This window comes from Mchenga conophoros, linkage group LG12 (assembly GCF_057382185.1).
Source record: "Mchenga conophoros isolate Kocher_MC1m ecotype Shallow Benthic linkage group LG12, M_conophoros_male_GT1.1, whole genome shotgun sequence".
Classification (NCBI taxonomy): Eukaryota; Metazoa; Chordata; class Actinopteri; order Cichliformes; family Cichlidae; genus Mchenga; species Mchenga conophoros.
The window spans coordinates 1,476,819-1,493,772 of NC_140537.1; the positions used below are offsets into that span (position 1 = coordinate 1,476,819).

Consider the following 16,954-nt stretch of genomic DNA (forward strand, 5'->3'; position numbering starts at 1 on the left):
TGCTCAGTTTACGTTTCCCCTGTCCCGTCAGCCCAGATTCCTCCCAGCTGTGTTGCCCTCCTGTCTCTCATCCCCTGATTACTGGTGTGTGTATTTAAGCCCTGTGTGTTCTCCTGCCTGTTGCCGGTTCGTCTGTGTTCCTCCGTGTCAGTCTGTTACCCTGTGTTCCACGGTGTCCTGTTCCTCGTCTGCGTCTCTCTGCTTCTCATCCCGTTGTCATATGCTCCCAGGTCTGTTATTTTTAGTTCTCCCAGTTTAGGTGTCTTTAGTTAATTGTTATGCCCCACTGTTTGTTTGCCACTACACCTCTGTAAATAAAACCACCGGTATCTCATCCACTGCCTGCATCTTGGGTCCTTCTTCCTACTCCACACGGCTCGCCTCGGCAGCCGTGACAGTACGAACCAGCCACTATGGACCCAGCAGCATTCAACCCGCCCAAGGAGCTCCGGGAGGACATTGTTTACTCCGTGGACAAATTAATTAACGCGTGGCTGGAGCACGAGGGGAGAGAATTTCGCCAAGCCGTGGCTAATCGGCTACAGCGCTTGGTTTCTGGTCTCCCCTGGCTGCTCAGCTCACTTCACCCGCTCGCACAGAATTTCATTCTGAACGGACTCCGTCTTCACCCCCCGGCTGCTACCACCCACCCTGCAACTCATGCTTCACTGCCCGGTCCGACAGAGGATGTTCTGCCCGGCCCGTCAACCCAGCCTTCAAGGGGGAAACGGCGCTCACGCTGCCGACGCTCCTCGCCACAGTCGGACCTGGGGATTTCCGAGCGGCCAGCTGTGGTGAGTGGACAGGACAGTATTGTTGGTCTGAACTGTGGGACCGTCTACTCAGGGGTGATGTTCTGTACGGCACAGGACAAAAACTGTTTATCGCCTGAAGCTCAGTTAGCCGCCCGGCCAGAAGCTCAGTTAGCCGCCCGGCCAGAAGCCCAGTCGCCACCTCCGCCACATTCAGCCTCACAATCCAGAGCTCCATTACAGTCACAGCCGGACTTATTACAAACCATGTTACAATCCATAGCCCAGTCAGTAGCTCAGTTGGCAGAAGAATCATCAGCTTTATCCTCCGTTCAGTCTCCAACTTCACCACCGTTGTCATCACAACCATTATGTCAGTCACCTTCAGTTCAGCCTCCTGTTCAGCAGCCACCAGCCCTGCATCCTGTGTCAGTTGCTTCACCTGTAAAACAATATAAGTCAATTCTACCCGAAAGACACTATTCCTCGCCCATCCATTCCAAGCAGAGAGACAAATCTAATAATAATGTCAACATTCCTCAAAGGCTGGCTAGTTCTGAGACTGAGATGCACTCCAGGGCCTCCCCAGAGGCTGGGTTTCAGCCCCCATCAGACTCTGGACCCCTGGAGTTTAAGAAGCCAGCTGAGGACTGCACCCGGCTGTCGCTGCCTGAGCAGGGTCAATGCTCTGCGCAGCTGCAGGCCGCTATGTGTTTGCCAGAGGCCCGCGTGCCTGCTGGTCCTGTTCTGTCCCTGCCAGAGGCCCGCGTGCCTGCTGGTCCTGTTGCGTTCCTGCCAGAGGCCCGTGTGCCTGCTGGTTCTGTTGCGTTCCTGCCAGAGGTCTCCGCACCTGCTGGTTCTGTTCTGTGTGTGCCAGGGGCTCCAGTGCCCACTGGTTCTGAGACTGTTTTTGCTGGGGGGCCCGAGGAGCCCGTCCAGTGTCCTGCCTCGTCAGCTGGGGGGCCCGAGGAGCCCGTCCAGCCTTCTGCCTCGTCAGCTGGGGGGCCCGAGGAGCCCGTCCAGCCATCAGCTGCAGTCTCATCACCCTCGCCTGCTGCAGTCTCATCACCCTCGCCTGCTGCAGTCTCATCACCCTCGCCTGCTGCAGCTTCATCATCCTCGCCTGCTGCGGCCTCAGAGTCTTCGGCCTCGCCTGGTCCGGTTTCAGCATCTGCTTCAGCATCGCCTGGTCCGGCTCCAGCATCCTCATCAGCTGCTTCGCCTGGTCCGGCTCCAGCTTCAGCATCCTCATCAGCTGCTTCGCCTGGTCCGGCTCCAGCTTCAGCATCCTCATCAGCTGCTTCGCCTGGTCCGGCCTCTGCTTCAGCATCCTCATCAGCTGCTTCGCCTGGTCCGGCCTCCGCTTCTGCATCCTCATCAGCTGCTTCGCCTGGTCCGGCCTCCGCTTCTGCTTCAGCCTCTTCGCCTGGTCCAGCCTCCGCTTCTGCTTCAGCCTCTTCGCCTGGTCCAGCCTCCGCATCCTCATCATCCTCGTCTGGTCCAGCCTCCGCATCCTCATCATCCTCGTCTGGTCCAGCCTCCGTGTCTTCATCCTCATCAGCGTCGCCTGGTCCAACTTCAGCATCAGCATCGCCTGGTCCAGCTTCTGCTTCAGCGTCCTCATCAGCTTCGTCTGGTCCAGCCTCCGCTTCCGCCTCGTCTGGTCCAGCCTCCGCTTCGCCTGGGGCTGCAGGGGCCACGCAGCCTTCAGGTCCCCTACTACCACCTCCACATCGTCGGTCATCTGCCAGGCCGCTTGTTGGGCATCTCCGCCACCGTGGACGCCCTCCTGAACGCCCTCCTGAACGCCGCCACTGCCTTCCGCGTGGCCGGCCTCCGGACTTGTTTCCACGCCGCTGTTGCCGTCCGCACGGTCGGCCCCCAGGACTGTTTCCACGCCGCTGTTGCCGTCTGCACGGTCGGCCCCCAGAACTGTTTCCACGCCGCTGTTGCCGTCTGCACGGTCGGCCCCCAGAACTGTTTCCGCACCACTGCCTACTGCGTGGCCGGCATCCGGACCTGCTCCGCTGCCATTCGGCCTCCTGAACTTGGCCATCTGGGCCTTTTTGGACTCTGTCCCTCCGTCCTGGGCCCCCTCCGCCCGCCCTGGTCGCGTCCTTTTCTGTTTTGTTTTGGTCTGTTTTTGTGTTTCTGCTGGGCTGTCTGGGGCCAGCCCTTGAGGGGGGGGGGGGGTACTGTCATGGTCCTGGGTCAGTGACCCAGCGCTTTTAGTTTGTTATCATTTTCTAGATGATTGTTTAGGTTCTGTGTTATATTCGGTCTGCCTCTGAGTCTGCGTCTGTATCTGTCTGTCTATGGTGTCTCCCCATCTGTTTGTGAATCTGTCTGTTTAGTTCAATGTCTTGTCTGGTTCCATGTGTCTGAGTTTCCTGTTTTATTGTGAAGGTCCGTGTCGTATGTGAGTGTGATCAGTTTACGTTTCCCCTGTCCCGTCAGCCCAGATTCCTCCCAGCTGTGTTGCCCTCCTGTCTCTCATCCCCTGATTACTGGTGTGTGTATTTAAGCCCTGTGTGTTTTCCTGCCTGTTGCCGGTTCGTCTGTGTAACTCCGTGTCAGTCTGTTACCCTGTGTTCCACGGTGTCCTGTTCCTCGTCTGCGTCTCTCTGCTTCTCATCCCGTTGTCATATGCTCCCAGGTCTGTTATTTTTAGTTCTCCCAGTTTAGGTGTCTTTAGTTAATTGTTATGCCCCACTGTTTGTTTGCCACTACACCTCTGTAAATAAAACCACCGGTATCTCATCCACTGCCTGCATCTTGGGTCCTTCTTCCAACTCCACACGGCTCGCCTCGGCAGCCGTGACAGTAAACAGCTGCAAAAAACTTTGTTGTTTGCAAAACTCGGTTACTTTTTGAAGAAGTAACTAGTAATTATAATTAATTACTTTTTCAATGTAACCTGCCCAACATTGGTGATTATATTCTGTATTTTGCAGACAGAGTTACAGGACTCTCTCTCAGACCACAGCAGGAGCTTCACACAGACTCATACGAGTCAGAGCTTCATGTGTGTTTTCAAAATTAGAGTTCAAGTTATTTTTTTTACTTCCAATAGTGTTAACATGCTACAGGTCATGAACAAGATTGTTTAAAATTTTCATTGTAAGTGGGCTAAAGCACTTAATTAAAAGTAGTCTAACAGAAATGTAAATGCTGTAACTGCACTCTTGGAGTAATTTTGCTCAGTCAGCCACTCCTGGGAAGGTTCACCACTGTTGTGTGTTTTCGCCATGATGGGTCTCACCGCCGTGGTTCACTGGAGTCCCACAGCTTTATAACAGCATTATAACATTTTCCAGACTGATCAAGCTCAGTTACTTCGTTTCTGGTTGTTCCTAAACGTCTTGGATCACAGAACAGGTGTGACAGTAATCAGGCCTGGGTGTGGCTAGAGAACTTGGACTCAGCTTTCCAAAGACGTGTGACTGTACACCACAGTTAATTTATGTTATAAAATCAATACATTAATATTTAAATTTGTTTGATTATCAGAAACATTTACGTGTGAAAAATATACTTAAAATAGGAAATCAGGAGGGGGGTAAACACTTTTTACACCACCGTGTCAAGAGTCAGTGGAACTGGTCCAAAATCACAACTAAAACATGCTATGACAGTATTGCATGTTTAATATGGGTGAGAATATTAAAGCAGCATGAAGCCATGTTTGACACTTTCCATTAATACGGTTAACGAGGCTGTCGGAGTGACATTTATTTGTCAGTACACAATGTTGTTTTCAAGAAATACTGACTGGGACATTTGAAGCAGTCCACTGTGATCAAAGTTGTCACAAACAAGCTGCTGCTGATCTGCTCTGCACTGACAATATCTCCCTACACTAAGTCGAAAATCAATTCTAATTGAACGCTCCACAACAATCCATACTATCACTAAGCCCAAGTGACCAGCCAGCTACATCATTACTCCATCTAAGGCTGCTCTGCAGCTGTCTCAGCATACAGCCGGACTCTGATCAAAGAGGACTTTTGCTTAAGGAAGACTATAATTATAGTTTTATACTTTTTATTCTGTAGTCATTTATTTACCATAATGATTACAGGAAAGCAAACAGCAGACTCTACTGTGGTCAAACTGAGAAATAATGAAGCTGATTTAATTCACAACACATAAAAATAGACCATGATGTCCTAGAATGGAATATGTATGAACTCAACAAAATATCTATTTTTCCGTTGTCGCATTGTTAGGTAAGCAGCACATAAGAGCACACAAATACCTACACATGCATTGTGTTTACAATAATAAACACAAGGTACGCTAACCCTGTGTTTCTAAAACTGACAGTCACTGTAACTGATTAAGCTTTTTATTCTCTGTTAGATGATGGACTTCCCTCCATGTGTCGTCAGCATGGAGGGGTTTATGTGGTCCCAGAGGCTCTGTCATTTGGGGCGTTTGCTCCTTGGTAGGGACTCTCAAGGCAAACTGGTTCTGGGTAAGGACAGCTTGTCCATAACAAAAACCATGTTCGTACATAAGGATGCCCGTGGTAGCAGGCCACCCTAGGTCACAAGTTGATCTACGGTCATATGTTCTGGACCCTGAAGTGAAGACAGCAGCTGAGGTGGATGCTGGACAAGCCTGGCACACATAAATGTATGGTGAGGGTGTTCTGGGAATGCCTGGCAGAGGCCCTCTGTCCACAAGATTTTGAAGTCCCACCACCAGCAGTACTTCACTTCGTTCCGAGGGAGGCTGAGGACACTGAATCCCAACGGACCATGTCCATTCATCAGGTGGCTGGTGCCTGTCATAATGATAGTCCCTATACTAGATTGTGGCAACCAGAGGTTAAGGTAACCATCAAGCTGAAGGAGGTGTTGTGGGGGACTGTAGGGTGTACTTCAGCTAAGGGGATCACCCTCCTCAGCCTCCAGAGGAAGGTCTATGCCAGGGTGCCAGTGAGTCCATTGGTTGATTCATTAGTCAACCACCGGATCCAAGAGGCACAATGTGGAGACTGACACATGGATTGGGACAGCATTTGCAGTAATGTGCAACACTGCATGGGTCCATCATGGTAAAGAGAAAGCTGTGCATAAACGCAAAGCTGTCAATTTACCAGTACATCGTCGTCCCCATACCCGCACCTATCCCCACGAGCTGTGGGCATCAACTGAAAGAATTACAAGTTAATTTTTTCCCAAAGGGTGACTGGCCTCTGTCTTAAGGACAGGGCGAAGAGTTCAGTTATTTGAGAGGGGCTCAGAGTAGAGCCTCTACTCGCCCTCATCACAAGGAGCTAATCGAGGTAGTTTGGGCATCTGACTAGGACACCTCCCGGGTGAGCTGTTGGGACATGTCCAACTGAAAACTAAAGAAATGTTTTATATTTTTGTGCTCATCATATTCTAGCAGATCGAAAGATCTTAACTACTGATTCTCTATGAAAGAAAAATAAGGATTTGAATTTTGTGGTACATCATTCTACACTTCTGTTATAGTGTTACTGTCTTTACTTGGCTACATAATGAGTTGTAACCCAAACCATGAGCAAAAAGACTGCAGCTAAAGGTTATGAACAGGAGCATTTTTGCATCTGGCCTTATGCATGGGTGATTCACTTTCAGGAGAAATTAAAAGGGTCAAATTCAATTCAATTAAAATCCTCAGGCACACAATTTAATGAAATGTTATGAAACCTAACACTGAAAAACATCTTTGTGACACGTAGTTGTAAAGTTTCCTCCTTCCATCGCTTTTGCCAGCAGAACTGTACTGAAATAAAAGTTCATGCTAAATACTGTGTTAAGATTTGAATTATATATTTTGAATGCGTATTTGCTGATTATATTGTTTTAATATAAGAAAGGCCTAACTCTGAGTACACTCTGTGCCAGAAAGTGCTGACAGGAAACTTTTGTAGAAGCGTGCTTTTGCAGCTAGAATGAAGTGAAAGTGAAAGCAACTAGGCTGTTTGATCATGTGGTGTGACGTGAGAGCAAGTATATAAATAACCAGGCTTCTGTTTGTGCTTCAGACCTTGGGTTGTGTGTTATGAGAAAGGTCTCCATATCCGGATATGTAAAATAAAGATCATTTTTAAAGTAAAAAGACCACTTTTGAGCCTTGTGTCTTTTTGGCCCTAAGAATCTAAAAGAACTGTTTTTAACACTTGGTGCCGTGACCCGGATTCTTGTGCGGCTGAGGCGACTAATTTGGACCTTAAGGTACGATCTGATATGAGGTGGACAACAGACCGGTCTAAAAGAGGATAGGAAAGCGCAAGCCTGTTGAAAATACAGCAAAACACACCACTAATGAAAACTGATTAGACAGAGCTTTAACCACACTTATATCCATTGATGTAGATCATAATCTTGAGCTTATATAGTGTTCTGCGTTCTTCATGCAGCACTTTCTCCTCCCTGTTCATGAAGGACAGTCCAGTGTATCCTATGCTAAGGGAAGCAACAAAGGAAGCATTGAAGCTCCTTTCCTTAGTATTTGGAGAACTGGAACAGCTCTTATTATGGCAGTCACACAGATACTTCTGGGTCACGTCTCTCAGTGATGAACCTTTCTAGGTTCTATCGGGGTTCTCTGTCACCAAGTGCTGAGCCACAGTCCTACAAAACCACTGCAGTCCTCTTTGTAATGTTGACAGGCACTGGTTTGAACTGGTGCTGTATAAATAAGTAACTGTATAAGTGAACTGAAATGAGTTTATACTGATATTTAATTTTTTCAAGGTAACTTATGCAGAGAAATAGTTTAAAAGGCCTGGTTTAACATGACAAACCAAACATGATCTTTCTGAGGGATTTCATTTCCTGTTTGGCTTTAAAAGTCACTTATCTGGAAAACAAAGTCCCAATCTGTAAGAATGACTTCTGCTATGAGTAAGTGGAACTATAACATTAGCACATTAAAGCTGTTTATAGACCCCCAAGTGTTAATGTGACTGTGAGGGCCACGTCTCCTGCTCCCAGGAAGCCACAACTGACATATGAATGTTCTACTTACCCCGTTTCTGCATGAAACTGAAAAGGTCATCGAGAAACTCTTTGCGTTTTTCATCATCATCCAGTTCGTATAACTGAAAAAAAGAAAGAACAAAATATCAAAATCATTTCTTCAACATTGATTAATCGTTGATGATGCCCCCTGAACAGTGAGGACGGCCCCATCAAGAAATTCTGATTCATCCTGAACACAGTGAGTGTATCTCATGGGTTTAACATGCACCGTCAATAAAAAATATGTTATTATTTATGGCCATAAACAGCTTCCAGCTCTACATGTCCCAGATCTACAGTAAACAATATGTCAGGTTTTTCTGTTCTGTTTAAGTATATCTAACTTATTACAAAATACGGGCAGTTAGCACAAGCATGCTAAGATAATGAGGCTGTAATTTTCCTGTGTGTTTCTATTATTTCTAATGTTTTGCCCTATTTATTTACTAAACTACTAAATTACTTTACTAAAAATATCATAAACATATTGTCCAGATTCCATCCATCCATTCGCTACCGCTTATCCTTTTCAGGGTCGCGGGGGGCGCTGGAGCCTATCCCAGCTGTCATAGGGCGAGAGGTGGGGTACACCCTGGACAGGTCGCCAGTCTGTCACAGGGCTAACACACAGGGACAGACAACCATTCACACTCACATTCACTCGCACATTCACACCTAGTGGCAATTTGAATTATCCAATTAACCTATCCCTACAAACTGCATGTCTTTGGACGGTGGGAGGAAGCCGGAGTACCCGGAGGGAACCCACGCAAACACGGGGAGAACATGCAAACTCCACACAGAAAGACCCCGGCCTGATATTGGAATTGAACTCAGGACCTTCTTGCTGTGCGGCAACAGTGCTAATCACCGTGCCACCGTGCTGCCTTATTGTCCAGATTGATTTTTTAATTAATTAATTAATTTTCATTAATTTTCCTTCTCTGTCACTGTTGCTCCTTTGTAGGCATAAACCATCATGTTTCCTAAACCAGCGGTTTTGTTGCCTAAACTGCTGCAGTGAAAAATGACATTTGAAACAGAAAAAAGATTCAAAATAGGAAAAAGAAATTCAGTGATTACACAGAATAAGGTGCTACATGAATCTGTACAATAGTTTACAGCATGTGTGGTCATGCTTCTTGCACTGCCAGGGATTCAAACAGAGATTCACAAGCTTAAAAAAAGGCAACTGACTTATTCAGGTTTGCAAAGATGTTTGACCTCTCATCTAAGAGACTGAGACATTTAACCCCTGGTGGGAGGTGTCCCCTGGAGTTGGTCTGTGGTGTAAAGGACTATGGACGTTTTAGGAAAGGCCGTCCAAATAACTGAGTTCAGGTGTTCCAATATTTCCACTGAACGAAGGACCAGAAGACTCATGCGCATCAAAATAAAGAACTTTGTGCTTCAATAATGAATAAAATATCATTAGTAAATTAATTTGGCAAAGTCTTTTAACATCTATCAAACATTAATCAGGTAATTCGTTATTTAAAAACTTAATTTGAAATAAAAGCATCAACAATGATTTATTATGTATAAAATGAATTATTAATCCATTAATAATTACTTCAAATCAAAAATGTATTTCACAAAACAGAATTTAAAAGATTTGAAAGTCTTTAATTTTCCACTCTTCATTGTCAAATCCATCTCTTTTTCCTGTTAGCTGAACATATGAGTGCAAATGTTCCCACATGTCTAATGATAAAGGGATGGTTACAGTGAAAGCTGTCAATCCTGTCAGTACAGACGACACTGATGATTTAAGTTCATTTGTTTTAATTACACACGAGCGCGCATTCACTCTCAGCTGGACACAGATAACTATCCAGGGTCATGCTCAGTTAATCCAGCCTCTAACGTTGGATTTTAGTTCAGTATATTGCAGTGAGGAGATTTCTCAGTTTATTACCTACAGTAACTATACTTAGTCAGATATGTGACAAACATACAGATAATGGATTTTAGTTATTAATAAAACATGAAAACCAAACCTGACACTGATTCTCTCTGAATGCTCTGTGCCCACAGAGGCCCTGAGTGATGTGATGTACACGTGTGAGTAATGTGGAAATCATTTTCATAAAGTTGGACTGTTAGGTTCACTGACGTTTGGATTTTTAGTTGATTGTTGTGTGTGTTGATGTGTTTGTTGATAACATCGGGGACTTCTTAGAGAGATGAGGATACATCCATATCTAGGGATGGGTACCGGTATCCGTTGCCATGATGGCACCGGTTCTGACATAAACGGTAGTAACCAGACCGAAAAGCAGCGCACATTTCGGTGCTTTTTTTCCCCTGAGCTGTGATACACTTTAGATTCTAGCCAATCATTTTACGTTTCCGAGGATAGTAGGCGGGGCTAGGTATGTCCGTTCTTTTAGAGCAGAGCTACAGATTAAAAATGTCCAAGGCGAAGCGGTCAAAGTCTGGCTGTAAAAGTCTGTGCAAACTCAGCAGCCTGCAACAAGTGCTTTAAGCTGATACTGTGATACTGTCAAAGGAGGTAACTCCTCAAATCTGATGAAACACCTGGCGACGCATAGCGGGGTTTTTTTAAAGCCGAGAAATGCGCCGTATTTGATAGCTTGCTGCGAGACCTCACACCGAGCACATCTACTGCGGGTGTGGTGCCTGTTATCGGACCCGGAGTTAGCAACATCCCCCAAAAACCCGAAGAGGAGAGTCCTGGCCCCTAGCCCTGCCAGTGTAGCAGTAATGATGAGGATGATGATGCAGTAGCAGCCGTTCTTCTCTGCGTGAGTAGCTTAATGTTGTTCGTGTGTAATTTACGTTGAGTAGGCTAACCACGTTATTACATTAATGCATGTAAGGTGAACTAGCAAACATCATCATAGCTACATGCGGCTGTCTTCTTGTTTGATGGCAGATACTCCCTTCACCCTGGCCAAAAAGGCTAAAATGACCAAAGAAAAAGTGGAAAACAGTTAAACATGAGAGGTTTTTAGACAAAGTTTGTGTTTTTTCCATTGTTTAAGCACTGCTTCCAGCCAAGAGTGATACCATATATGCCCTATAGCTGCAGAAAAGGCTAACATTGTTATCTTTTTACAAAAAAAACAGCTACACATGAGAGGTTTTTGGACCAATTTTGTGTTCTCCATTCTTTAAGCACCGGTTCGAGCACCGTTTAAGCACCGGCACCGTTTCAAAAGTACCGGTTTGGCACCGGTATCGGATAAAACCTAAACGATACCCATCCCTATCCATATCTGTTCCATAGCACAGTCACAGAGGACGTTACAGCTTTTTGGCATCAGGCTCCGACTCAGGAAAACCTTCAACCTCGACTTCATGCAGGAGAGACTGAATCCTGACTCTGCCTCTTCTTTACCTCCTGATCTCGTTCTTCTTTATCCCACCATTGAAATCATTCCAACAGAGTCATTAAGAAGGACACATTTAAACTTTTACCTGCTTCATGACTTTGATATTCTGAAGTTAAACTCAGTTTAAACAATTTTTCCATTCTGCATTATGTTCACTATTTTTACATACAGATAACGTGAATATGAATACTGAACTTGTTTAGTTACAAATTTAGCAGACTTCAAAGAATGTCCCCATCCAGCTAAACTGGTATCAGTTTCCCAGCTTTTGAATTCCAATCTAAGGGACTGTCTGAGCTTAGTTTTGGTGTTAAAGAAGAACGCCTGGCTCAGTGACAAATGTGTCTGACATGTCTGACTGGTCCAGGTCCTGGAAGTGTAAGGAGGTTGGAAATAAAATTGTCTGGACTTCTTGAAGTTTCTTTACCTCTCAGCCAAGAAACGTCTTCAGTTCTAAAACCAAATGGTGGAGTCTCAGGTATTTAAACTAGGGCTAAATATGTAACTTACCTTCTTACGTAGGAGCTTCCTAGTGTCTCAACTATTTAAAAAACCATTTGTTCCTGTTTGATTTTGGGTTTATCTGAGCAGATCTCTTGGCTTTTATTATGCAGTCACGGTCTTGTTTACTTGTTTTTGACTTCTCACAACTTTCACCATAACACACTGGATATAGGAGGATGATGATGTATTTATAACAAAAATAAACTTGTGTTTTAACCTCTTGGGAGATGAGATATGAGATGTGACAATATCGTTTATATCGATATAGTCTATGTTACTTTATAATTATACTTGTGGAGCCGCTAGTTTGCCTCTCTTTTGTCCACTTTTGTCTCTACGCTGTGTTACTCGGCCTCGCCTCTCCATCACTGAACACAGCTCCCCCTCCCCCATCACTTCACCTGCAGGCAACAACAAGATGGACGCGGCAGCTATCAAAGAGGAGCTGCTTGGTAATAATAAAACATTTGGAGATTATTATTCTAGTGCTGTCAGCATTACTCTTGTTAAAATGACGTTAACGCCATAGCTGCATTAACGCAGCAAATACTGTAGTAGGGCTGCCACAAACCATTATTTTGATAGTCGACTAGTCACCCCCTGTGAAAGCAGGGGCGGATGAAGACCCTTTCTGGATGGATTTAATGGCAACGAACCACGGACGGTACCAACGATGAATAGATCAACCAGCATTGCTAATAATGGACCATCAATGATGGTAGGAAAGAAGCTGCAGAACTGCATTTGTGGCTGGTCAAAACTAACAACTGACATGGGCCTTAAAATCCACAAAGGCAGGAAGAAGTAAAATGGTAAATGGTCTGTATTTGTATAGCGCTTTACTTGGTCCTAAGGACCCCAAAGCGCTATACACTTTACACAATCATCCACACATTCACACACAGAAGAAGTGCCTCAGCGAGCTGAGAAAGGGGCCTCGCATTGACACATACTTTTTAAAAAGTAAGTCAAATCAGTCGATTGAAGTCCAGAGGCAGGAGAATCCCCACAGTCCTCCGGGTATCAGCACCCTGATCGAAGTCCATTGTCGTACAAACAGTCTTAGAGAAGCCCATAAAGAGCCTGGGATGGTGGTACAATGCAGACCTCAATGATACGTGGCAACTAGAACAACTAAGGCAGAACTTGGCTGATGACCTCCAGCGGATTAACAACACTGCACTCCCAGGGAAACTGAAGCTCTGGTGCTTCCAGTTTGGGTTATTACCCAGACTACTGTGGCTGTTGACAATGTACGAGGTCTCACTCAATCATGCCAATCGACTAGAGAGGCTAGTGAGCTCCTACGTTAAGAAGTGGCTCGGACTTCCCAAATGCCTCAGCAGCCTTGGACTCTACAGCGACGGGATACTGGCATTGCCTATCCCCAGTCTGGTTGAGGAGTTTAAATGTGCAAAAGTGAGGCTTGAGATGTCACTCACGGACTCCCGGGACCCCATAGTGAGAGGCACTGCTCCCACCCTAACAACAGGGAGGAAGTGGACCCCGGCCACATCTGTGCTACAGGCCAAATCTGCTCTTCAGCATTGTGATGTGGTGGGTCACGTCCAACGAGGATTTGGTCTTGGCGCAGTAACACCTCGGTGGCAACAGGCGTCTGTAACCGAACGTTGGAAAATGGTAGTGGAGGAAGTGCGACGACAGGAGGAAACAGCCAGACATGCCAGAGCCGTGGCGCTGGCCAAACAGGGTCACTGGATGAATTGGGAGAGTGTGGAAAAGAGGAAACTCATGGAATGAAATCTGCGGCATGGAGGCTAATAGACTAAGTTTCATCATCCGAGCGACATACGATGTGCTGCCTTCCCCAATAAATCTGCAGCTGTGGTTTGGAAAGGACCCATCCTGCCCCCTGTGTACAGTCCCAGCAACACTCAGGAAGGAATACCTTAACTATACTAGATGAAACTCAAGATACTCAAAGTCCAAAGCGTAATTAATAACCAACCTATCATAACTCGAACCTCTAACACCTAAGTGGGGCTGGTAACAACGGTGCCTGTGATCTATTTTTAGACTCAATTTGCTTCTCTCAACATGCAAAACAACCCACCCACCACTCTGCATTTAACAGCATTCTCTGAAGACCGTGTTTCGTCTGATCATTTTTAATAAAATTCACCATAATGGATTACAGGGCAGTGGGGAACTAAGTTTAAAACTGTCATTTCTCCAGTGTTACCTTTTTCATTGCCACGTGCCAACACCGTGCACTGAGCTCTGCTTCCACAGAGGGGGAATATCTTTATAACAGCATTACATCTTCACTGTGTGACTATAGATACTGTGGCTTCTTGGAAAAAGAAAGCATCAGATCAGAAGTACTGGACTCCCTGGCATAAACAGATAAAAACAGATAAATAAATAAGCTGTAAATAAGCTGGAGAGCAAACGAAATCTTCATTTAACCTGGAAACGTTGTTTGCTGCTCTATAAAAAGCCCTCCATAAGGTAGAAAAAGAAGATGTGTTGTCCTGATACTGACGTATTGGCAGTTGCTATGAGAATTCAGTCATATTAGGACAATAACTGTACATTCCACCCAAGGAAACAGCCAAAATCCCGTGTCATCCACTCTTCATAATATAAGGAGACTGCAATCACATTTCCCTCTCTCCCACCTGAGTGGATTCACACAATTGGTTGTCTGCCGTGTCAGAGAAAATAAAACAGCTGACTCGTCAGTGTCAAAGATGCTTACAGAGCTACTGACATAGCACCACTGAGAAGGTCAGACCACAACTCGGTTTTTCTGCATTCGTGTTAAAACCCCTTCATCAGAGACAGCCTGCAAATAATTTTACAGTCCAAAAGTGGACACCTGATGCCTTTGAAAGCTCTAAGGCCCTGCTTTACATGCCCAGACTGGACTGTCTGGACAGTAAGAACAGTACAGACACGTTGTTTTAAACTTCTGTAGAGACACCATCATACCTACAAAGACTGTACGCCAAGTGACATAAAGAGCATCCTCAACCAGAGAAATGTAGCTTTTAGAGATGGAGACAGAACGGCTCAAACAGGTACAACATGAGCAGAAGATCAGATACAATAAAAGGAAAAGACAGCCGCTGTTGTCTGATGTGAAAAGAGCTGATGAGCTCAACTAGTTGTTTAAGACATTCTATGGTCACACCCACTCCCACTGCTGCTGCTCCGTCCTCCTCTCCTAATTTTCCTCCAATGTGAGAATCATGCAACTCCATCATCTCCTCCACAAGTGTGCTTCTGCACCACAGCTTCTTTTTTTCTAGTGTCATGACAGCAGCACCATCCCCATAATAACCATTAAAAGCTTTAATGGGAAAAAAACTGGAGTCCTTCTCTAAACCACCTGATCAACAAACGGGCGTGAAGAGAAGTAAACCTCGCAGCTGCTCCATCCACCACTCTTTGTTTTACACAGTAAGAAAGTAAAGCTACATAAGTAAGGCTAGTTTAAATGAGGCACTGTTAACTCCGCCTGACACAATATTTAGATTTGTGTACTAGACCATATTTATTTCAAGGCTTTCGTAACATTATTTTTCAGATTTAAAGTAAAAAAAATCAAACATTATATTAATGAAATGTTATCAGTATTTATGAATGAAATCTTTTTTCCCCCCACAGGAACTAAAATGTACAAACTGAGCCAGAAAAACTGAGCCAGTGAGGATGGGTCAGTGAATCATTATTAACGTTATCAACATCATCGTCGTCGCTGTTTACAGCACACACACACACACATACACACGCACACACACACACACATACACACGCACACACACGCACACATACACACGCACACATACACACGCACACATACGCACGCACACACACACACATACACACGCACACATACGCACGCACACACACACACACGCACACACATACGCACACATACGCACGCACGCACACGCACACATACATACGCACACACACGCACACACACACACGCACACATACGCACGCACACACACGCACACACACGCACACACGCACACATACGCACACATACGCACACATACGCACGCACACACACGCACACATACACACGCACACACACGCACACACACACACGCACACATACGCATGCACACACACGCACACATACGCACGCACACACACGCACACACACACACGCACACATACGCACACATACGCACGCACACATACGCACACATACACACGCACACATACGCACACATACGCACGCACACACACGCACACACACACACGCACACATACGCATGCACACACACGCACACATACGCACGCACACACACGCACACACACACACGCACACATACGCACACATACGCATGCACACACACGCACACATACGCACGCACACACACGCACACACACACACACGCACACATACGCACACACACACACGCACACATACGCACACATACACACGCACACATACGCACGCACACATACGCATGCACACACACGCACACACACACGCACACATACGCACGCACACACACGCACACACACACACGCACACATACGCACACACACACACGCACACATACGCACACACACACACGCACACATACGCATGCACACACACGCACACACACGCACACACACACACACGCACACATACGCACACATACGCATGCACACACACACACACACACACACGCACACATACGCACACACACACACGCACACATACGCACGCACGCACACACACGCACACACACACACGCACACATACGCATGCACACACACGCACACATACGCACGCACACACACGCACACACACGCACACACACGCACACACACACACACGCACACATACGCACGCACACACACGCACACACACACACACACACGCACACATACGCACGCACACACACACACACACACACACACACACACGCACACATACGCATGCACACACACGCACACACACGCACACACACACGCACACACACGTATTTCTGCTTCCTGCTAATGGAAGAAAGCCGTCCAAGAAGACAGAGAAAAGCCAATTTTGTTTTATTTTATCTGACTTTACTACACTTGACATTATTTATTTACTTTTGTATTTAAATGTTTTTATCTTTTCGTATGGCATTAGATACTAGATGCTGTTTTCTGACAGATGATGCAGCTAAATTATTCAAACATGATCCAATGAGCAGTTCATTTTCAAACACCTGTTTCCTCATTAATGAGGCAAAAGTATTTCTTATCCAATTACTCAATGAGTCGATGGAATAATAGAATACTTGATTACTAAAATAACCACAAACGAGACTATGCTTGGATAACAAAGTAAACTAGTTCCTGAATACAGACGAACTATACGGGGCAA

At 45.8% G+C, this 16,954-nt stretch overlaps 1 protein-coding gene across 1 annotated transcript in view; it reads right to left on the bottom strand.

Annotated features, from left to right (window-relative positions):
* Positions 1-16,954, bottom strand: part of arid3c (AT rich interactive domain 3C (BRIGHT-like)) — an 85,011-nt gene that overhangs the window by 27,096 nt on the left and 40,961 nt on the right. Inside the window, exon 3 of the mRNA XM_085293059.1 lies at positions 7,761-7,833. Coding sequence (XP_085149185.1) covers positions 7,761-7,833 — 73 coding nt within the window. The remainder of the gene's footprint in view (positions 1-7,760; positions 7,834-16,954) is intronic.